Below are 24,035 nucleotides of genomic sequence, written 5' to 3' on the forward strand. Positions count from 1 at the left end.
TTCCAGTTCTTAGAAGAAAGGCTTTCAGCTTTTCCCTATTCAATATGATGTTAGCTGTGGATTTGTCATATATAGGCTTTATTAGGGTAAGGTATGTTCCTTTTATGCCTAGTTTGCTGAGAGTTTTTGTCATGAAAGAATGTTGAATTTTATCAATTTTTTTTGCATCTATTGAGATGGTCATATGGTATTTATTCTTCATTCTGTTAATATGATGTATTGTGTTTATTGATTTGCATATGTTGAACCATCATTGCATCCATGGGATAAATCCTACTTGATCATGGTGCATGGTGCATGGTGCATTATTATTATTATTATTTTTTTTTTTTTTTTGAGACAGAGTATCGCTCTATCACCTAGGTTGGAGTGCAATGGCATAATCATAGCTCCTGGGCTCAAGGGTTCCTCTTGCCTCAGCCTCCCATGTAGCTGGGACTATAGGTGCGCACTACTATGCCTTTTTTTTTGTAGAGATGGCATCTCACTTTGTTGCCCAGGCTGGTCTTGAACTCCTGGGCTCAAGTGATCCTCCCACCTTGACCTCCCAAAATTCTGGGATTACGGGCATGAGCCACTGAGCCCAACGTGGTATATTATCTTTTTGATGTGTTATTAGATTCAGTTTGCTGATATTTTGTTGAGGATTTTTTCCATCTATGTTCATCTGGGATATAGCCCTGCAGTTTTCTTTTTGTGTTACATCCTTTTCTGGTTTCGATATCAGAGTAATGCTGGCCTTGTAGAGTGGATTAGGAAAAATCACCCCCCTTTGATATTTTGGAATCCTTTGAGGAGAATTGTGTTAATTCTTTGTAAGTTCGGTAGAATTTGGCAGTGAAGTCATTTAGTCCTGGAATTTATTTTGTTGGGAGACTTTTTATTACTGATTCAGTCTCATTATTCATTGTTGGTCTGTTTAGGTTTTCCACTTTTTGATTCAATCTTGGTAGGTTGTATGTTTCTAGGAATGTATCCATTTCCTCTAGGTTTTCCAGTTTGCTAGCGTATAGTTGTTTATAATAGTCTGATGATCTTTTGTATTTCTATGGTATCAGTTATACTGCTTTTTTTTTCATTTCTAATTATATTTGGGTTGTCTTTTTTCTTGGTTAGTCTAGTTAGTAGTTCAATTTTGTTTATCTTTTCAAAACACTAACTTCTTGTTTGGTTGATCCTTTGTATTGTCTTTTAAAGTCTATTTTATTTAGTTTTGCCCTAATCTTTCTTTCTTTATTTTTAAAATATTAACTTTTATTCCCTACTACACATAGTATTTTTATTATTATTATTATACTTTAAGTTCTGGGGTACATGTGCAGAATGTGCAGTTTTGTTACATAGGTATACACATGCTATGGTGGTTTGCTGCACCCATCAACCCGTCACCTACATTAAGTATTTCTCCTAATGCTATCCCTCCCCTAGCCCCCCAACCCCCCGACAGGCCCCCATGTGTGGTGTTCCCCTCCCGGTGTCCATGTGTTCGCCTTGTTCAACTCCCACTTATGAGTGAGAACATGCAGTGTTTGGTTTTCTGTTCTTGTGATAGTTTGCTGATAATGATGGTTTCCAGCTTCATCCATGTCCCTGCAAAGGACACGAACTCATCCTTTTTTTATGCCCTAATCTTTATTATTTTTTTTCTTCTATTTATTTGGGGCTTGATTTTGTTCTTTTCTAGTTTTTTGAGATACATTTTTGGGTTGTTTATTGGAAATCTTTCTAGTTTTTTGATGTAGGAATTTATTGCTATAAATTTCCTTCTTTGCACTGCTTTGGTTGTATCCCATTGGTTTTGGTATGTTGTGTTTCAATTTTCATTTGTTTCAAGAAATTTTTTGATTTTCTTTTTAATTTCTTCCTTGACCCAATGGTCATTCAGTAGTATTTTTTTTTAATTCCATGTATTTGTATAGTTTCCAAAGTTACTCTTGTAATTGATTTGTGTTTTTTTTTTTCCTATTGTGGTCTGAGGAGATAATTGGTATGATTTTTATTTAAATTTGTTGAGACTTTTTTATGTGGTCTATTCTGGGAACTGTTCCATGTGCTGATACAAAGAATGTATATTCTATAGCAGTTGGATGAAATGTTCTCTAAATGTCTATTAGGTCCATTTTTGTGTAAAGTGTAGTTTAAATCCAATGTTTATTTGTTAATTTTTTTCCCAATGCTGAGAGTGGGGTGTTGAGGTCACCAACCATTATTGTATTGGAATCTGTCTCTTCCTTTAGGTCTAATAATATTATACATCTAGTTGTTTCTGTGTTTGGTGTATATGTTTAGAATTGTTACATCTTCCTGGATTGATTCCTTTATCATTATGTAATGACCCTCTTTGTCTCTTTTTACTGTTTTAATTTAAAGTCCATTTTATCTGACATGTGTATAGGTACTTGTGTTCATTCTTGGTTTTCATTTGCATGGAATATCTTTTTCTGTCTTTTTACTTTCAGTCTACATGTGTCTTCACAGATGAGATGAGTTTCTTGTGGGTAACAGTATAGTTGGATCACGTTTTTAAATCCATTCAGCCAGGCTGTATCTTTCAAGTGGAAAGTTTAATCTGTTTACATTCTTGGTTGTTATTGATATGTGAGGGATTATTCCTGTCATTTTGTTAATTGATTTTTAGTTGTTTCATGTATCCTTTTTCCTTTCTTTCTTATTGTTTATCATTGTGGTTTTGTGGTTTTCTTTAGTGGTAACATATGAGTTCTTTCTCTTCCTCATTTGTATGTTTGCTCTACCAGTGGGTTTTACACTTTTGTATGTTTTCATGATGGCAGAAATTATCCTGTCACTTCCAAGTGTAGGACTCCCTGAAGCATTTCTTGTAGGTATGGTCTAGTGGTAATTCCCTCAGCTTTTGCTTGTTTGGGAAATACATTATTTATTCTACATTTATGAAGGATAACTTTGCTGGGTATAGTATCTTTACTGGCAGTTTTTTTGTTTGTTTGTTTGTTTGTTTTTTTCCTCCTTCAGCACTTCGAATGAATGTGTCATCCCATCCCATTCTCTCCTGGCCTGTACAATTTCTCCTGACAAATCTGTTAGTCTGATGAGGGTTCCCTTATAAGTGACTTGATGCTTTTTGTTTTTCTTGAGGTTTTTATAATTCTCTGTTTGTCCTTGACTTTTGATAGTTTGATTATTATGTGCCATGGAGAAGACCTTTTTGGGTTGTATCTGTTTGGGGATCCCTGAGCCTCCTATATCTGGATGTCTAATTCTCTTGCTAGACTTGGGAAATTTTCAGCTGTTATTTTGTTAAATAGGTCTTCTTTCCCTTTCATTTTTCTCTTTGCCTTCTGGAACATGTAAACTTCAAATATTTGATCAGTATATCGTGTCCAATATGTCACATAGGCTTTGTTCATTCTTTTTTTATCCTTTTGTTTCTCTTTTGGTCTGCCTGGGTTATGTCAAAAGACCTGTCTTCAAATTCTGAAATTGTTCTCCTTGATCTTGTCTGTTGTCTGTTGTTGAAGCTTTTTGAATGTATTTTGTATTTCTTTCAGTGAATTCTTTAGTACCAAGATTTCTGTTTGGTTCTTTTTAATGATATCTGTCTCTGCTAAATTTCTCATTTATATCCTGAATTGCTTTTCTGATTTCTTTTTATTGTTTAATCTGAATTCTCTTATAATTCACTATTTTAAAAAATATTATTATTTTGAATTCTTTGTCCTGGATTTCATAAGTTTCTTTTTCATTCAAGTCTATTGCTGAAGAATTATTGTGCTCTTTTGAAGGTGTCATAGTTCCTTGCTTTTTTGTGTTTCTTTTGTTCGCATGTTGATAATTTGCACATCTGATATAAAATTTTCTTATTCCAGTTTTGGGAATTTACTTTCATAGGGGAGGATGTTTTCCTGAAGATGTATCTATGGTGTTGGTTGTGTAGGTCACTTTGGCTTTGATTCTGAGTATGTGAAGTAGTGTAGTCTCCATATAATTTCTTTGGCTGTAAATGCATCAGTAGTGTCTGTAATTTTTTTTTTTTTTTTTTTTTTGAGACCAAGTTTCACTCTTGTTGCCCAGGCTGGAGTGAAATGGCACGATCTTAGCTCACCACAACCTCTGCCTCCTGGGTTCAAGCCATTCTTCTGCCTCAGCCTCCCAAGTAGTTGGGATTACAGGCATGTGCCACCATGCCCGGCTAATTTTGTATTTTTAGTAGAGTTGGGGTTTCTCCATGTTGATCAGGCTGGTCTTGAACTTCCGACCTCAGGTGATCTGTCCACCTCGGCCTCCCAAAGTGCTGGGATTACAGGCATGAGCCACCATGCCCGGACTATGTGTCTGTAATTCTTTAAGTGGCTTTGGGTGTGGTTGGTTGTGGAGGCTGTGGCAAAGGTTTGCTGGGGCCGGGGATGTCAGATGGGTCAGTCCTGAGCCTCAGTAGTGGCAGTTGCAGGCTGAGCATGCCTGTTCTTGGTGTATGCTGGTACCAGTGTAAGAGGTCCAGGCAGGCTGATTCTTGAGCCTCCAGGCTTGCCTGAGTGGGCCAGGCATGTGGGTAGGTCCTTCGGTCCCTCTGAGTGTCAGGTGTGGTGTGGGAGATAGCAGTATTAGTGATGGGGCAACCCTGTGGGATCCAAGTGGTCCATACTGTGTTGACAGTGGCTGCAACAGGCTGGGAGGGCCAGTCGCCAGGCCTGCAGTTGGCACATACGTCTGTGTGCCAACTGAGGTGATAGTGGCAGTTTGGGTGAGCCCATCCTGAGATCCCCAGGAAGTGTGCTCAGGTGCCAGTGGTGGTGGTTGGGGCAGGGTGATCCCAAGGCCCCTGGATGGCATGCTTGAGCACTGGAGGTAGACAGTGGAGCTGGGCCAGGTGGACATGTCCTCAGGCTCCCAAGTGCTGGTGCTAGCTGTGGTAGGCAGGGGCGGGGTGATCCTCAGTTCTGCAGTGGAATGCTTGGTGGGGGTGGCAATGGCTGTGCTGTGGTCCTACTGCTGGGGAGGGCAGGGTTGCTTTCAGTGGCAGCAACCATAGACAGGTGGTTGGAGAGCGCATGCTTCAGCCCCAGGTGGCAGCTATAAGCAGAGTAGCCTTTCCTCAGGGCACTTTTAAGTGTGTTGTAGCCCTGCTATCGTGGGCAGCAGAGTTGCTGCCAATGGCAGTCAGCTGTGGTGGTAGATGTAAGCAGAGGGTGTCAGTGTAGCTTCAGATATGTGGAGAGAGGAGGGTCTTGGGCCCCTTGGGTAGATGCAGTTTGGTGGGGGCTGGGTTCTCAAAGTGGTGCTTTGCTGTAGCTGCTTAGGACTAGAGGGTGAGGGGGAAGGTGGGAATTGGCATGAGCTCTGTCTCTGGAGTAACGCTGTTGCATGGTCTCCAGGCAGCTCCCTACATCAGTTTCAGGGCCCTTTTGGGTTGAGGGGCTCTCCTGTGGCTAGGATTGGAGTCTGTGGTGGGATTGTGGACCACTGGAGGTCACTTCCCCTTTCCCTACATCGAAGAGCTGTTCTAGGCTTCTCGCCAGTCCCAGAACAGCAGGCTGCCTTGCTTCCCTCTTCTTCCTTGCCTTAGGTGTTTCCTGTCACTTCTCTGTTGAATTCTAGTACTCTTTTTTAGGTGGTCTGTTTAAAGTGTGACTATCTACTTGCTATTTCTGTTCTTTCTGGAGGAGGTGAGTACCAGATGCCTCTAGTCAGCCGTCTTGGCTTCTGCAAGTTTTTAATATTCACAAGAATAATGTACTGCATGCATCCTTGTGCAAATTGCTTCAGTCATTAGCATATTTAAAGCTATACTTTATTTTAACTGCTTTATATCTTTCTGGTAATATTGTGATTTATTCCTTCACCAGTTGATAAATATTTGTGTTGCTTTTGATATTTTAAAAGAGTGGCAATTGGAATTCATGCGTCTCTCGTTAGGCACATGTGTGATTTTTTTAAACTAGGGTTAGAATCTTTTGATCTAGTGTATGAACATGTTCATAGTTAGTAGTTTTTGCCAAACTGTTTTTCAAAGCTATTGTACTAAATTTTACTTTCACTAGCACTGTAGGACTGACCTCACTGACTCTTGACATTTTCCAACTTGGTAATTTTTGCCAACCTGATGGAAATAAATTGGATCTCACTGCAGTTTGTAATTAATTCTCTGATTCCCTGTAAATGTAATTTTCTTTTCTTGTGATTATTGGCTCTTAAGGTTTTCTCTTCTGTGAATTGCCTATCCACATCGGTGCCCCTTTTTCTGTTGGATTGTTTGTCTTTTCCCTTTTTGACTTGTAAGAAGTCTTTACATTTCACTGTAGAGAAAGTCTTTCTTATGTGTGTTTCTAAAGTTTCTACTAATTTAGTTTTTCTTTTCACTCATTAGATTTTGCAGCACAGAAGTCTTAAAATTTTGATTAGTCAAGTTTTATCGATGCTTTTTGGTCATATTTAGAAATATTCCCCTCTTCAGAGCTTATAAATATATTTTTTCATTTTCTTCTTAAAATTATATTTTATTATACGTGTATTTTCATATTGCCTGAAACGAATTTCTGTGTTTAAAATAAATATTCAGTTTTTAAGTATTATTACATGAATGAACAGATACGTCATTTTCTCAATTGATGGGTAAAATCATATCTCTCATATCAAGTTATAATATGTGTGTTTCAGGCTCTTTATTCTGTTCCATTGGGCTATCCATGTATTTCTATGCCAATATCACAATGTCCTAACTACCATCACTTTAAAATGTAGTATTCAATAACGCATCTAGTTATTAGTTTTCTAGTTGTCTTGGGTATTGTTGTTCTTTTGTGCTTTCATATCAATGTTCAGGGAGTCTGTCAAGTTCCATGAGAAACCGTTTTGGGATTTTAATTTTATCATGTTAAATTTATATATTGATACTGGGAAAATTGACATCTTTACATCTCTATTCACAAAATATTTTATTTCTTCATTTATTTAGGTTTGCTTGTATGCTTTTGTAAAGTCAGACTTATTCCTAGATACGTTAGAGCTCTTGTTACTGTAAATGTGTTCTTTCTTGAAATAATAACTAGAATTTTTTTCTCTGGTATTTTTATAGGAGCAGTTGATTCATATGGCTTGATGATTAATTCAGAAAATTTGTTAAAGTCTCTTAATACAGTTTGTTTATAGGTGTCTTGCATTTTCTGTGTAACTGATTATATTATGTGTGGTTAAAAATAAGGTTTTTAAAAAATTTCCAGTTTTTTTTTTTTTTTTAGACAGAGTCATTTTAGCCTGTGTCACCCAGGCTGGAATGCAGTGATGCTATCTCCGCTCACTGCAACCTCCGCCTCCCAGGTTCAAGGAATTCTCATGCCTCAGCCTCCCAAATAGCTGGGATTACAGGCATGTACCACTACGCCCAGCTAAATTTCGTATTTTTATTATAGTAGAGATGGGATTTTGCCATGCTGTACAGACTGGTCTCAAATTCCTGGCCTCAAGTGAGCCACCTGCCTCAGCCCTTCACAGTGCTGGGATTACAGGCATCAACCACCACGCCTGTCCTTGTTTCTGTTTGAAAGTGAATGCTTAAATATGACATGAATGTCATATTTAAATATGATATGAATGTTTTGAAAGTGAATGCTTAAATATGACAATTAGTGTACATGTTTGATAGCTACTTTTCAATAAGTTAGGGAAATTAATTATCTTCTAATTATAGATTGTCAGAATATCATGAAAGTGTATTAAAAATTGCCAAGCACATTTTCCATGTCTTTTGAGATGATCATTGGCTTTTTTTCTCTCTTTCAATTTGTTAGAGTGGTTAATTATGTAACCAAATTTTTTAAATGTTAAATCATCTTTGCATTCTGGAGGAAACCCTATTTAGTCGTAAGAAATTGATATACATACAACCCATTTAGTCATATATACACACACCCCATCTTCTGTGTGTTTGTGTGTATCTTGAAGATACATATTTGATTTACTTGCATTTTATTTAGAAACTCTCATTTATGGTCTTAAATTAGATTAACTCATAATTCATGTTGTTCTTACTCTCCTTGTTCTTGTAAGATGATTCTACTGGCTTCTTATGGGGTAACCAAATAAACTGGGAAAATAAGTAATAGCAAGTAATTTTAGGTAGGCTTCAGAACAAATGGAAGTAGAATGTTGAGCCACAGTAACATGTAAGATGGGAGTGGAGGCACTGGAGAGAAAACATATCAAGGGAAGAGGATTACCTTCAGACTTCTAGTCAAGTGTGCATGTTAAAATATTAAGACTAAGCATTAAAGAATAGAAACAATGTATAACTCTTGAACCAATAGAAGTGGAAAAGGGAGAATGCAGTCAGTTCCGTTTTGTCTTTAATCATTTATTATCTGACATTCTTGGGTCTAATCCTGCTGTGGACTGTTCTGGGGATTCTCACATGTGGCATCCTCCTGTGTTTTTTTCCTTTTGGAAGATGAGTTTATATTCAGTGGGGCTGGTTGGAGAGAATCCCATGTGGCTGGCTGTGTTGAGGTCTCGTCCTCTAGAGAAGTTTGGTGTTCGCTAGTGTTAGGCGGTGAGTGGGAGGAGCATGGGGATATCACCAACTCAGGACCTTGGTTTGTGTTAATTTCTTCTCCTGAGGGTTCTCAGACTTGACAGGTAGTCTAAGTTCAAATCCCAGCCTTGTGTGATTTATGGGACTAGAGTCATGATTTCTTAAGGGACTCTTTATTTATTTTCCAATCTGGAGCCTGAGCTTGACAAAACTTCCTTGTTCTTCCCAGTGCAAGTAGGGATATCTTTTTTTTTTTTTTTTCCTGATCTACACACTTACCGATACGAAGATCTTAGAGACTGCTAGCTTGGTGGGTGGGTCTCAATTCCAACTCACTGCCTCAGTCAAGCCCAAGGGCTCATCTTCTGTTTCCCAATAGTATTAAAGCCCTGTCCTCATGATCTCTGACAATCTGCTGCCTGGACAGCCTTTCACCTTGGTTTAAGTTCCCTCTTAGCTTAGCAGTGCATCTAAGGACTATTTATTATACTTTATCCAGCACATCTTAGTGTTTTTAGTGAATTTTTCCATTCCTTCCTCTTAGGACTGACACAGAATTCTCTTTGGAAATTTGACAAGTATGATGATGTGTACCTTTTCTCAGCATGGTAGACAGTGGGCTATAATAGATAAAAAGTACTTTTATTAACTTACAATTTTTGTGTTGCACAGTTTCTTTTTGCATATGTGTATATCACATTGATATACATTATTATTTTATAAGGAGTAGCATTTTATGTACTTTTTCAGATAAACCTCCTAAAATTTACTAGTTGCATATTCTTCAGCGATTTTAAGTATTCTAGTTTAAAATCATTTTTAGTGGATATCAGTATTGTTTTGTGGCCCATTTTCTAGTTATTGTGACAAAACATCTCACTTTTTAAAATGTCCAATTTGAAGCTCTAAGAAGGGTGAGGACTTTTTTCTTGTTAATAGAGACTTAATGGAATTTAATTAAATTCTATGCTGTCTCTTTTCTAATCTTTTTTGGAGAAAGAAAATAGGCCTGATTATTTTGAATTTAAGAATAAGAATTTAAAAAGTCTTAGAGGTCATCCTTACCTTCATTTACAAATGAGACAATTGAGATTCAGAACAGTTTTGGAACTTATTGAAAAACAAATTAGCTAGTTGAAAATGAGAATCAGAAAGAGATCTGCTTAACCAAAGCTACAAATCAGGCCCCCGCCCCGGCTCACTCTATTGTATTTTAACAGAAGTGGAGGAAGTAAGTTGGTTTGATTTATATCCTATTACTAGTTCTTTATCAGCATAGATTACAGTCTCCCTTAGAGTATCTCAGTAGAGTACATATTTACATTCATATCTAAATACTAAATCACATTGGTGTAATTACTAGCATGTGAGTTTATGCCAACTGTTCCTTCTTCCTCTTGGCTAATGAGTATGTAATTGTCTTTCAAGAGATGGAAGAACACATCAGATGTACTGTGAGTGGCTCCATGCCAGGCACTTGGGTGCATCAGTCGTACTCCTAGAAGGCATAATGCAGTGCCATGCCCAACCTGGTATCCTATAAACGTTCAAGAATGTGTGCATGGATGAATGAATTGCATGGTGAAGGTAAACACCATATGTGACTCTTTAGCGTTTAGGCTTGACAGATTTGTTATAACTTATTTTGAGATCACACAATAAGGTGAGGTAAATTTCTGAGATTTGTAACATCTACTCTATAGAGCAGCCAGTGAGATCACTTCCCTCGAACCCTATCATCCTAAGACAAAATAATTGATGGGTGAGAAAAGGGCATGAATATGAACTTCTCTTTTCAGTTTTGAGGACAACTGAATTTGGGAATAATGCTATCTTATTTATGTTTTTGTTTCTTGGGCAGGGTGAAATTCTATAACTTTGTATTACAGAGAAGTTTCTAATTATGGTGATTTGGATTTTATAATGAGCTTTTTGGAAAAGTACTTATTGGACTTTGTATGAGTGTATTTTTGTTCTTCCCAAAATTTCTTGCAATAAATATGAGCTACTTTCTAAAGATGAAAAAATCATCTATAATCTCACCTACATAAATTTTACAAAATTGTCATTCTATATATTGCTTATGCTTTCCTCCTATTTTGCACTCTGTTTTTCTCCAGTAATACAAAAAGTTGCCATTCTGCTTTAGTGTATTAATTATTCAGTTCAGTGGTTTTTGAATCAGCATATTTAACTTTATTTTTGAAAACTTGTCACATTTAAATCATCTCATTTTTACTTGAGTAATAAGAGAAAATTAATATGTTTACATTCTGCTTCCCCATTTCAAGTTTTTATCTATACAGTAAGTAATTTTAATCCCAGATTATTATTAAATTGCTATTTTATTAATAGGTATAGCTTCTTTCAATAATTATTTTTGATATTTGCTTTAAGTTTTATAACCCTATGAAGAACAATTATTTAGAATCATGTTCTGTGGGTTTTAATGCTTGCTGCCAGGGTCTTGTATTTATTGTGTGTGTGTGTGTATTTGTTTTTTTCTTTTCTCAAGAGTTAAATACTATATACACTTTCTCTACGAAGGAAGTGTAGATGAAATGTAGATGGCATTCTTTCTGAATACTCACATTTCTGTGACTGTTCTTTATTGTCCTCGTATGAAAACATCAATGTAATTGGCTATGTATCTCAAAAAATTTCTCTGTATAATGGGTCTGTTCTGATTCTCTCTGTCTTTAAATATTTGACTTGTTATTTTTTTTCTCTAAACTCTTACAATTTTTCTTTACCATTGAGATCCCAAAATCTCATCAAGATACACCTACATTTTAGTTGCTTTTAATTAACTTTGTTTTGTAATCTACATAAATTTAAATCACTAATCTGAGACCTTTCTTTCTAGGCAATTACTTGTCTTCTATTTGGAGCTGTGTTTTTCAGGTTCCTTCTAATCTTTCTTGGACCCCTGGTGCATCTTGAATTTTTTTCCTGTATGTGCCTTCTTTTCTTTTGTTCTTGTCATCTCTGACTCTTTTGAGTGTTGGGTGAATTTCCTAAGTCTTCTACCTGCCATTTCAGTTTTCTGGAATTTTTATACTTCCTTTCATTACCTGCATTGCCATTTTTAATACAGAAATTGTTTTTCAGTTTGTTCTGATAGGCACAATAATGGCTTCCAAAGATATCCATTACTTAATCCTCAGAGCCTGTGGCTACTACCTTGCATAGAGAAAGGGACTTTTCAGATGTGTTTCAGTTAAAGATGTTGAGATGGGGAGTTCTCCTAGATTTTTGGGTGGGCTCAGTGTAATCACAGGGGTCATCAAATGTGGAAGAGTGAGAAAGAAGATTGAGTGTCAGTCATGTGAGAAAGACCTGACTAGTCATTACTAGCTTTTGAAGGTGACAGGTAGCCATGAGCCAAGAGATGTGGGCAGCCTCTAGAAGTTGGAAAAGACAAGGAAACGGATTCTCCCCTAGAGCTTCTGGAAAGAAACAGAGCTTTGCCTTCCCGGTGATTTTAGTCCTGTGAGACCTATTTTGGACTTCTGACCTCTAGGACTGTAAGAGAATAAATTTGTATATTTATGCTGCTAAATTTATAGCAATTTGTTAAAGTAGCAATAAAAAACTATTTTTGTGATGTTTTTACTGATTTCTTTTGTCTTCATAATGGCTTGTTCTATTTTCAATGTTACTATGTTAACAAAACACATTGAGGACACAAATCAGAGATGTCCCATCATTTAATCTTTTTCTCTTTCTATCTCTTCTTTTTTTCCCCTCCCATACATCTGCTTCAGTGGGAGGTGATTTCTTCTTTGGCGAGAGATAAGTGGCCACCTCCTTTGATTACATTTTTCCCCATTATGTTCCATAATTATTTTTCTGTCATTATAGCCCTGACTATCTTATTGGCCTATAGTCCAATTGCAGTTAAATTGGATTCTCTCTGAACCATGTAGGTTTTCTGCCTAAGTCTGTCGGCTCCTGAAGAAGTAGGAAAGCCCATTCACACTGCCCTTCTCACTGCCATTGGAGGTGCTTTCAGGGTCTCCACTGCTTATTCTTTTGACCTGTTGCTTTCTGCAGACAATAAGAGAGGAGGTTTAATTCCTCTATCAGTTCAGTCCTATTGTCATAAAACTAACTGAAATTCCTCTCACTTCTTCTCAGGCATATTATACACTCCCAATTTTTAATTCCTGGTGTATTTTCTACTCTTTCAATATTTAGCTGCTAATTTTCATGAAATATAGAGTTCTTATCCAGAATCCTCTTAGTATAAGATTTTAAATCTGAACTAGACCTTATGTATAAGTTAGTCCAATTTCCTCATTTCACAGATGATAAAATTGAGTTTCGAAAATCATTTAAGTTTTATCATTAAATATGTATGGTTTTTATGGTATTACAGTCAATTGTTGAGAGAAAAGAAATGGCATAGGACAGGGCATTTTTCTCTACCTTTAGAGAAAATCTGTCAGTTTTACTCATCTTTGTACATTGTGGCTTAAAGAGATAATTTATACTTTTTAATTTTGCCATCCTTAACTTTATCATTTTTCTCTGTGGGAAGGGCTAAGAAGCTGCATATATCTCTGCTTAACTTTGTTGCTACTTGGTGTTCAGAAGTTGGAATGCTGGGAAATAATATACGCTTGATATTTGGTTTAAACATTTCTTGATTCAGAGAAGGTAGATGGTTATAGAGACTAATGAACAGACTTTTATATTTGTCTTGACAAAGTTTTAAATATCCTTTGCAGAAAGAAAATTGGTAAAGTTTAAACATTTTTGGAAATATCTTTAATTTATTAAGGAAATCAATATGTATTTAGCATGTAGTCCATAGAACAGTTGGATACTATACAACAATGAATAAGCAAGCTAGAATCTCTGCGTTTATAGGGTTTCATAGCCTAGTGTAGAGGGGATCAACAGATAATTAAGCAATTATGATACAGTGATTCCCTGGACCAGCAGCCTTGGCATTACTTGGGACCCTACCTCAGATCTACTGAATCAGAAGTTCTTGCGGGGTATGTCAGCAATCAGTGTTTTACAAACTCTCAGGTAATTCTGATACAAGAAACCACTGTTTTCACTGTTGAGAACCAGAGTTGAGAGAGAGAGCACAGCACATTAAATAGAGCTGAAGCTGAGAGTTTAGAGTCATTAATATCTTGAGTTGAGGCTGGAGAGGCAGGTAAGTAAGGTCTGATAAGATGATTGAAAAGTTTAGACTTTTATCTAACGTGCACTCATAAGCCCTTAAAACATGTCCAGTGGGGAAACAGCTTGATCAACTTTGTCTTTTTTTTTTTTTTTTGAGATGGAGTCGGGGTCTTGCTTTGTTACTCAGGCTGGAGTGCATTGGCATGATCTTGGCTCACTGCAACCTCCACCTCCTGGGTTCAAGCGATTCTCCTGCTTCAGCCTCCCGAGTAGCTGGGATTACAGGTGCCCACCACCATGTCTGACTAATTTCTGTATTTTTAGTAGAGAGGGGGTTTCACCATGTTGGCCAGGCTGGTCTCGAACTTCTGACCTCAAGTGATCCACCCACTTTGGCCTCCCAAAGTGCTGGGATTACAGATGTGAGCCACCGTGCCCTGGACTGTGATCTCTTTAAGAAGCAGACAAGTAAAGAGATAAATAATTATACAATGTATTAAGTATAATATTTGAAGCATAATCTAAAAGCTATTAAAGTCTAGATAAGGAAAGAGACTTTAGATGCCTGGGTAAGTCAGAAGACTAACCACTTAAGTATTTCACGTTGTTCTTGGAAGTTTTAGTGTACAACCTATGGATATTCAGTAGAATATTTGATCAAAAATAGTGGTTAAAAGTGTCATATGTTTTGGGTAATTTATTAGATTCAAAGCAAAATAAAAATGAAAAAGTAGAATGTGAACCGTCTTCAAGATATATTTTTTAATTTTAGGGGTCCCAGGTAAGCTTAGAGCTTCAAGAAGAATGACTTACTCTATGTGATGTATACTTTTCTAATTTCTAGTTTGCTACTTATTTTCTAATTTTGTTTAAATATATTATTATATATAATTACATATTATAATTATATATAATTATATATTATGATAGATAAATAAACATATATTATTCTGTTTTAAACTGTCTCAATCCTTTTTAAAGTGATTATTATAAATAATTATTGTAAATAATAAGCAAATATATTCTTATCAATGATGTTGAAGCATAAGTAAACATGTTATAAAGCATTTTCACTCCACACTTTAAAAAATATGCTGCATCTAATCTAAGTATATTTTACTTGTAGAACATTGTCAAAGGGTCACCTACTCTTTGGAGGTTACGTTGGGTCCTCCAAAAAGAAAAAAAAATCTCAAATGTCGTAGATTGGTTGACGAGTCCTATTCTGAACTTAAGGAGTTGTTGGGGTAGGCAGTGCTGACCACAGGAATGTTGAGCAGCAAATGCTGGCTTTGGGCAAAAAACCTTTGATGCACAGTGACTTGTTTGAAATGTTTGGAATGATGGTCCTTGTGGGAACCTGCATTACAAAATGTCTGTCCCACATGGAACATACTGTGTGAGAATAGAAATGCAGAATAATAGGGCAATGATACCCTATCTAGAAACCAACTGTGTTTACAGATTCCCTAAATAACAGGTCAAATAGATTTTACTATGGTAAATATTCCAATTGCAATGTTCTGCAAAATTTTTGTCTGTCTCATGTATTTTAAGCAAGATTTCTTGGCCATGTGGCTTTTGTAGTAGACTTCAATGACATAAAACCACTAAGCAGAGACCTTGTCATTTATTTAACTCCAACTGCCTTTAATCTTAAGGACAGTAATATTGTGAGAAACCTTGGAGTTTCAACATAATCACAAGATGGTATGCAGGATCAAATGTTCAAATTATTTGCTTTTGTTTTTCTGTTGCATGTACTATAAAAGTCTTGTGTTATCTATATAAGCTTTAAATTTGGACCTGTGCCTTCTTTTTCATCATCTTTTCTCCTTTTTCTTTTAGTTCACAGCCATGAATGAACCACAGTGCTTCTACAACGAGTCCATTGCCTTCTTTTATAACCGAAGTGGAAAGCATCTTGCCACAGAATGGAACACAGTCAGCAAGCTGGTGATGGGACTTGGAATCACTGTTTGTATCTTCATCATGTTGGCCAACCTATTGGTCATGGTGGCAATCTATGTCAACCGCCGCTTCCATTTTCCTATTTATTACCTAATGGCTAATCTGGCTGCTGCAGACTTCTTTGCTGGGTTGGCCTACTTCTATCTCATGTTCAACACAGGACCCAATACTCGGAGACTGACTGTTAGCACATGGCTCCTTCGTCAGGGCCTCATTGACACCAGCCTGACGGCATCTGTGGCCAACTTACTGGCTATTGCAATCGAGAGGCACATTACGGTTTTCCGCATGCAGCTCCACACACGGATGAGCAACCGGCGGGTAGTGGTGGTCATTGTGGTCATCTGGACTATGGCCATCGTTATGGGTGCTATACCCAGTGTGGGCTGGAACTGTATCTGTGATATTGAAAATTGTTCCAACATGGCACCCCTCTACAGTGACTCTTACTTAGTCTTCTGGGCCATTTTCAACTTGGTGACCTTTGTGGTAATGGTGGTTCTCTATGCTCACATCTTTGGCTATGTTCGCCAGAGGACTATGAGAATGTCTCGGCATAGTTCTGGACCCCGGCGGAATCGGGATACCATGATGAGTCTTCTGAAGACTGTGGTCATTGTGCTTGGTAAGTTCTGTCTTGACTGTAACTTACTTTATAGATTCTCAGTGACTAACATAAACCACATTATTTTATGACAGAGGTAACCAACAGTATGAATATTCACCAGGTAATTCACCAGGAATTACAAGGGGATGAGGCACCTTTATATTAAATGTCAGCTTATGAGTCTTCCTAAAATTATAGAATTAGCGTTAGGGAAACATGGGTCCCAGTGGTGCAGTATAAATGATGATGATGTAAAAGATGTCATTGAAGAGTTTGGCTATCTAATATTGAAAATACCAGAATTACCAGTCAAACTCATCTCATTTTTCTTGCAGCCTAAATTGTGAAACTTTTGCATTGTGGTTTCTGTATTACATATTTTCAGACAGAAAGTGCTTTTGTAGAATATGAATATGCTTCCATATATAGTTATTTTTGTTAGTCTATTCTGTAATTGTTACTACATTATAGGTAGTATATCAAGGTTTCATATAGATTTACTGAACAAAACAGATTGGAATTAATGATATTCTCTGACAGTCATCTTCATGAAAACTTCCTTCTTTTCTATTAATTTTCTATTTGTAGTAATGGAGGTTAATTCATATTTCAAGGTGAAGAGCAAGATTTGTAGACTCAAATACCTTCTGCTTTTAAATAAGCACTGTTTTTCTTGGATGAAAAATTCATAGTAGTGATCAAGAAGAATATATTCACTTATGTGTGTAGAAGGTAGTTAAAGAGCACCTACTATGTTCTACGCTCTGTGCTGGCTCCATGAAAAGGACAGATACAGACATTTCCTTTGGAGCTTGGAGTAGAGTGAGAGTTTTTTAAAATAATTACCCAATGGAATTATACATTCTCCATAGACTATATTCAGGTTAACGTTTGATCACATTAAAAAATCTTTTTTGAAAACCTTTTATCATTTCATCTTTCCCTATGGAAATTGAAAAAAAACATTTTATCACCTCCTCTTTCCCCACAGAAATTCAATGGAAAGTTCCTATAATTCTCTGTGCTCCAATTTATATAGCATTTTTGGGTGAATGTAACATGGGATTATGTGGCTCCTCTGAAACTCTGGGAATTACCTTAATTTTAGCCACTGGAAGGAGACAGGGTCCTGCTGATCATTATATAAAGTAGTATTCAGATTGATGCATAGGTCTCGTCTGTTTTGGTTAGGATGACTGCGTCATGGACATCATTTTCAGCTATACTCATTGTTGACCCTCTTGTAGACCTGTGAGAATAGCAACTAAGCCTTGGGATCACTGACACACCTAAAACCCTGCCTAACTAACTGAAACACTGAGGACCCCATCACCTCAGATATGAGATTGTCTTATTGCATCCAATGAAGATTAGTAGAACTACAAAAATGGTTTCTCTGTATGTTTATTAACAGGACCTTAACCACACCTGTGCCACAAGGCCACATTTTCCATGATGTGGATAAAACACATCTTTGTTTACCATGGATGCTATTTTTGTATGAAATAAAACATGAGACATTAAATAACATGAGACTTTTTTTCTGTATTGACTCAAATATTTATTTGCTGATGACCTAAATGTTGGTTGACATTTTTTATATTCATGAACTTTTTCTATTACGACAAGTGCTACTCATAGTTTGCAGAATTGCCAGCAGCAAATGACTACTGAACTTGGACTATTAACCTGCCAAGTTCTTGTTTTAATTTTGACCTTTGTATAATATCTTGTGTATTCCAGTGTGCAATGTACTGAATGATTCACATACTTTTGTGCCTCATTGGGTTGTTTTTCAGGTTGAAATAATCATTTTGAGGCTATAGGAGCTAGTGTTTCAGTGTACATCTGCCCTAAATGCCACTTTCCCATGCCCAACTACTACCACTGCACAACCACTAACTTTAAAATAACAGAAATAATATTTAAACTAGTATACTCCACAAAGATCTAATGCAGTTGACATCTCTGGAATAAAGAGCATGATTTTTAAAGCTGTGAGATGGAAGAACTTTCAGAACATGGAAAACCCCGTCATGGTGATAGGTGAAGGTATTTGGTGAAGAAAGATGGGAATAAGATTGTAATATAGGAAACAGAAATTAAATGGACCGTAGCCTTTTTGAGAAAAGTAGCAAGAATAAGAGAATGGGCAGGATGTGGGCAGGGAGTGGTTGGAAAGTTTAGAATGGGGAAGTCACAATCCTAACAGATGTTTTTCAAGGCGTGATGCCTAATGCCATTCCTACAGTATGCTCCCCTATTTGAATTGTAAGTGTCCATCCTTAGATAGGCACGGTTACATGGGAGACATGGGTTGGTCTTGTCATAATGTAGGCAAACCCCAAAATTGGGGCTCAGCCTGGGGGAGTTCTTGGCTCTGCCCAGGAAAGAATTCAAGAGTGAACCAACAGTGAAAGAAAGCAAGTTTGTTAGGGTAACAGTGTACAGCCAAATGACCACTCCAAAGGCAGAGCAGGGCTATCTCATAGGCAGGGTAGCACAGAACAGCACTAATGGATTGCTGGCTAGTTATATTTATACCCATTCTTTTTTCTTTTTCTTTGAGACAGGGTCTTGCTGTATCACCCAGGCTGGAGTGCAGTGGCATGATCTTGGCTCATTGTAGCCTGGACCTCCTAGGCTCCAGCAGTTCTCCCACTTCAGCCTCTCAATTAGCTGAGATTACAGGTGCATACCACCACACCCAGCTACCCAGATATTTTTTTTCTTTTTTCTTTTTTTTTTTTGTAGAGATGGGGTTTTGTCATGTTGCCCAGGCTGGTCTTGAGCTTCTGGGTTCCAGTGATCTTCCTGCCTTGGCCTCCCAAAATGCTGGGATTGCAGGCATAAGCCACCATGCCTGGGCCCCCACTCTTAATGCTAAATATAATTAAACAGGTTATTCATGAACTTCCTGGAAAAGGGGTGGGGAGTTCCTGAAACCATGTAAGGTTAACTTCCAAGTCATTGCCATTGCATTTGTAAACCGTCATGGTGCTGGTAGGAATGTCTAATGCAAATGTGTTATGATTCCTGGTCCTTGCTGGTTTGGATTGGTTTCTTTCCTACATCCTGTTTTGATCAGCAGCGTTGTGAAAACAAGTCCTGCTGGTCTCCCACTTCAGTAGGAACAAGAATTCTGGTCTACTCGAAGTTCTTCTCTTTGTAAATTAGTCCATTGATAATCTGGTTATTTTACTTTAGTTTGTGTACATTTGGTTTTTAGTATTTGTCTTCACTGCCAGATTGCCAGGTTTGTGAGGGCAGGCAGGATTGTAATGATTGTTTGTTTTCTCCACGTTGCCACATTGCCTGTCACGGCTATCTGGTACAAAGTAGGTAGTCAATAAATGCTGAGAAATGCATGTGATGACAAAACCAATTTTCTCTGCCTTCAAAACTGAAGACCAGAGCCGTAGTGAATTCACTACAGTAAATGCCACTTTATTCAGCTATGTGGGAGCCAAACCTAGCGACACCTTTATGTTCCATGCCTTCTAAAATACAACAGCCTGGAAAACTCCTGGCTACAATGGGTGCTCAGTAAATAATATGTTTGTTTTACTTCCATTTATTCTGGGAATGATTACTCAGTTTCCATTTTCACTTCATCAAAATGATCCCTGGGTTTTAGACCTATTCAGTCTTCATGATCAAAAGAAGAATTTGTTGGTCAGCAACTGACTTGTTATGAGTCAAGTTATATTAAAATAAAGTCATCTTTGAGATTAATAATGGGCAATACCAATGGCTGGTTTTTAAGCATGATCTTGTATTAAGCTGCTTTTGAGTGAGTACTGGATCTTAATAATTATTTTTAGTTGTGAAATACTTATCTGGCATAAATCATGTGCTACCTTAGAAATTAGTATTTGTAAATTACAACCCTATGGAGTATAGGTACTGTTATTGATTTGTTATCCTTATTTTCCAGATGATAAAAACTGAGGTAAGGAGAGGTTAGGTAACTCCCCACAGCCACACAGCTAGGAAGTATAGGAACGGGGATTCAAGGTCAGGAGCTGGGATTCAAGGTTGGGCACTTGGGTTTCAGAACCCATGTGTTTTTCCCCTCCATGTTATTCTACTTCCCTTTAATCAAAACAACTAGCAGCACATGCTGTATTTAGTTATAACATTTGAACAGCAAGCAGTGTGTGCTATTAAATTGAAACACTGTGATCTCATTTGTTTCTGTTGAAACTGCCTAGCTGTGCTGACTGGGCTTTGTTTCCCTGGGCAGAGAAAGCTTTTAAGGGAGCAATCTTTTCTTCCTTTTGCTTCTGATGACCCTCATTTCATCCACCCTTTTCCACTGTTTCGTGTTGCAGCAGCACTAACTGATGGCTTCTGATTGAGGGAGGATTTTGTTCAAGGTATAGTTAACTTGAAGGTTCATTGCCCTAGCATAAAGTCATGTAATCCCTCCCTAGGCTTGAAGTCTCCCTACTTGACATTTTACCAAGAATTCCTTCTGAGTCGTTTCCACTATTGAGTCAGAGTGGCCGTCAAGATGTTCTTCCTTATTTGACCATGGCATGTCTTGAATTATAAGTCCTTTCCTTTTTGGCTGTATTCTTTGTGATGACACTTCTGTCCAGGATACTTAGAGAGGAGGAGATCCAGAATTTGAAAAGAGAAAATCATGGTTAAGATGTGAAGTTTTTACATCTGAGTCCTGGGGAGAGACATAGAGTAAAATGAATCCAGGTGTGGCTTACCTCTTTGGGGAAGAAGAGGGAGACACTGTTTTTCTAGTTTGTTCTGGTTGGAAACGATCACCATGGAAGCTAAATTACTCCTTATGTCTTACATTCTCTGTACTAGGGTCCGTATGCGGCCCTACTCTTCCTGTGTTGTTTATACTCTTACATCAAGGAGTTACATTTTCCTCATTTTACGTTGAGGGAACTGAATTAGGATAGGATAAGTAACTTGTCTAAGATCATTCTTTTTGTAAGTGGCAGAACTGGAAATCAGCTGTCAGATTCTTGTAGACCATGCCTTTTGGCCACAGGACACTGACTCTTCACATGCCATGGTGACTGTCACCAGTGGTGACGAAAGTGGCAGGAGTCAGATAAGTTTAAGACCATAGTTTTCTTGTTCACTTTGATGAAAGATTTAATTTGGCTACTATCCTATTAGCAAATCTATATGTGCTTCTCTTTTCAGTTTACTTCAACAAGCATGTTGTTGAGTGCTAATTGTGTGCTAAGGGATAAGAGAAAAAATTCTTTACAGAGCTTATGATGTAGTAGAGGAGACTAAAAAAGAGCTGCAAAGCACTCGGGTTCATGTGCTAGTAGAGGTATGGGCAGAGAGTGATGACGAGTGGAGTGATGGGAGGGGCTCCCAGAGGAGGCAATCTTGAGCTGAGTCTTGCTGGATGTAGAGGAGCTTGCCTTACTGTAGCATTGGGTGGAGGAGAAGGTGACCAGTTCATGAGCAATGATGATCACCTTTGAGGAACTGAAAGTAGTCAGGTGTGATTAGCATTTAGTAGATATGCCAGATGGAGTTTTGACAAGAGGGTCAAAACCTTTATAACATACTGAGAAGTTTGAGCTTCTGTCTGTGGGAGTTGGGAGACGGTGAAGGGTTCCCCAAGATCAAATGAACACCAATTCCTTATAGGCAGAGTCCTCACATAATGTATCATCCAAACTGAGATGCTTTTGGGAGTGAAAACAGGCACTAACTGTTGGGAATCTGGGATAACAGGAGTAAATCAAGACTGTTTAGGGCAACCTAGGATGAATGGTCACCCTCCTCCGAGGCTCTGCTCTCTGTTTGTTCTTTTTTTGTTTTAGAGCCAGGGTTTCACCATGTTGCCTAGGCTGGTGTTGAACTCGTGAGCTCAAGTGATCTACTCACCTCAGCCTCCCAAAGTGTTGAGATTTCAGGTGTGATCTAAGTTGGAACATGCCCAGCCAATATTTTTTTCTAGGTTCTCTTTTAGTTTTTCAAATGCAGCTCTCAACACTGGACTTGTATTGCTGTGTATAATTGGCTTTTTTTTTTTTTAAGGCTGGAGTCGGTCCAGATTTAGAATTCTTAGAACTTGAAAGGATCCCTAAAAATTATATCATCCAACTCCCACATCTTACAAATGAAGAGACCGAGACCCCCAGGTTAATTGAGAACTTCAGGTCTTAGTTAGCTCATGATCCAAGCCAGGATCCAAGTTTCCTGACTTCCACTAAGGTGCTGTTTTTACTGCCCCTGCCTTGTTCAGTCCCATCCACACTTTCCATCTTCATCTTTTTTTGGGAACTTCAGCCATGTATTTATGTGGCTAGCCAGGATTAGGTGTAAACATTGTGGCTGTGAAGGTAACTGGTTCTCAAAGGAAGAGTTTCCTTGAATAGGTCTTCTTATAACCAATTGGTAATCTCCCTCCCTAATTAAACCTTGAAAAAAGTTATCTGAAACTGAATCGCTTGTACATTATTAGCATCACATATAGTAGCTTTTCACATATATTAGCATCTTGTTAGCTTTCTTGACAACAGCATTATGTTACTATTTTTCATTCCACTTGGTTTTTATATTAAGTTTGTGCTCTCTCTCTCCTCTCCTCTCTCTCTCACTCTCTCTCTCTGTGTGTGTGTGTGTGTGTGTGTGTGTTTGTGTGTGTGTTCAGTTATATTCACTGAGTCAGGGCACCTCTGGAATCTACTCTTTGACAAGAACTATCTGGATGATTCTGGGCAAGTTACTTTCCCTGTGTGTTAATTTTTTCTGTATGATAAGGTGACCAATTTGATTTCCAAGATTACTTAGGATTCTATTTATTCTGTAAATAAAATTATAAGGACAGTAACTACTGTGGATCAACCATGTAGAGCTTTCTAGAGGAAAACTTGAAAGGGGACTGGGACAAAAATAAGGGACTATGATTCTTCTTTGTATGAACGGTGCATTCCACCTTCTTTTTTATTTTTTAAGGCTAGTCAAGTAGAACAGTGGGAGTGGAGAAAGAACAAAGAAATCTGTAATTGGTTATAATCAATTAGTTGTACACGTCCCTGCACTCAGACCAGCCATTACCTTCTCTAATAATAAGCTTTTAGATGCACTATCCCCCATTAGAGGGAGGCGAGTGTATAAAGGATCCTCTCAAAGAGATGAATCTGGGGGCTTTACTTTCCTGTGGGAGAGCCATGTGGCAGGAAGGGAAGACTTCCCAATTGGTCCTGTTGCTAGGGGCAGGGAATGGACACAGAGTCTCTTATTCCCTGGCCACAGGTGACCAGCTACACATTCTGTTACTCTGAAGGGGAACTAAAGCTACCCCATGTCTCCTCAGGTCCCAGTGGCATCCCTGTAAAGGCCTCTTTGAGGAAGAACCTGAGCGAATATCCATGAGAGCCTCGATTGTTTGGCCAGCCATTAGGCTGCTTGGCACCATGGGTGGTGGCCAGGAGACAGTCCTTGCAAAAGTCCCACAGTGCTTCCCAGACCCCACATCCTGGGCTTGGGTCAAAACAGAAAACAACTTTCAAACACCAGCTCTTTATACCCTTTTGTTGCCCATCTCCATTCAAATATTTTTTCTCAGAAGAAACGTTTAAACAGAAACAGAAACCAAAAATACCACATGAACCTAACAGAGTTCCTTTTGAAGTGTGGACAGAGGAACCAGAACATGAAGCTCTTATTTTAGGTCTGTTGAGAGTGATTCAGGCCTTGTCTGGGCGAGACTCTTGTTCATCCAAATATGAATGTTGGAAAGTCATTTACTTTTCCTTGTCGTTAAAGGTAATAAATGATGCAAAGATTTCTTAAATGAATTGTGGTGACCAC

General features: G+C 37.9%; 1 protein-coding gene across 21 annotated transcripts in view; it reads left to right on the forward strand.

Moving 5' to 3' along the window:
- LPAR1 (lysophosphatidic acid receptor 1) overlaps window positions 1-24,035 on the forward strand; it is a 165,482-nt gene that overhangs the window by 81,305 nt on the left and 60,142 nt on the right. For all 21 annotated transcript variants that reach the window (XM_034967973.3, XM_055117737.3, XM_063594270.1 and 18 more), the window contains one exon: window positions 15,494-16,241. In XM_034967973.3, the coding sequence (XP_034823864.1) occupies window positions 15,494-16,241 (748 nt within the window). The remainder of the gene's footprint in view (window positions 1-15,493; window positions 16,242-24,035) is intronic.

The sequence above is a fragment of the Pan paniscus genome, chromosome 11 (assembly GCF_029289425.2).
Source record: "Pan paniscus chromosome 11, NHGRI_mPanPan1-v2.0_pri, whole genome shotgun sequence".
Classification (NCBI taxonomy): Eukaryota; Metazoa; Chordata; class Mammalia; order Primates; family Hominidae; genus Pan; species Pan paniscus.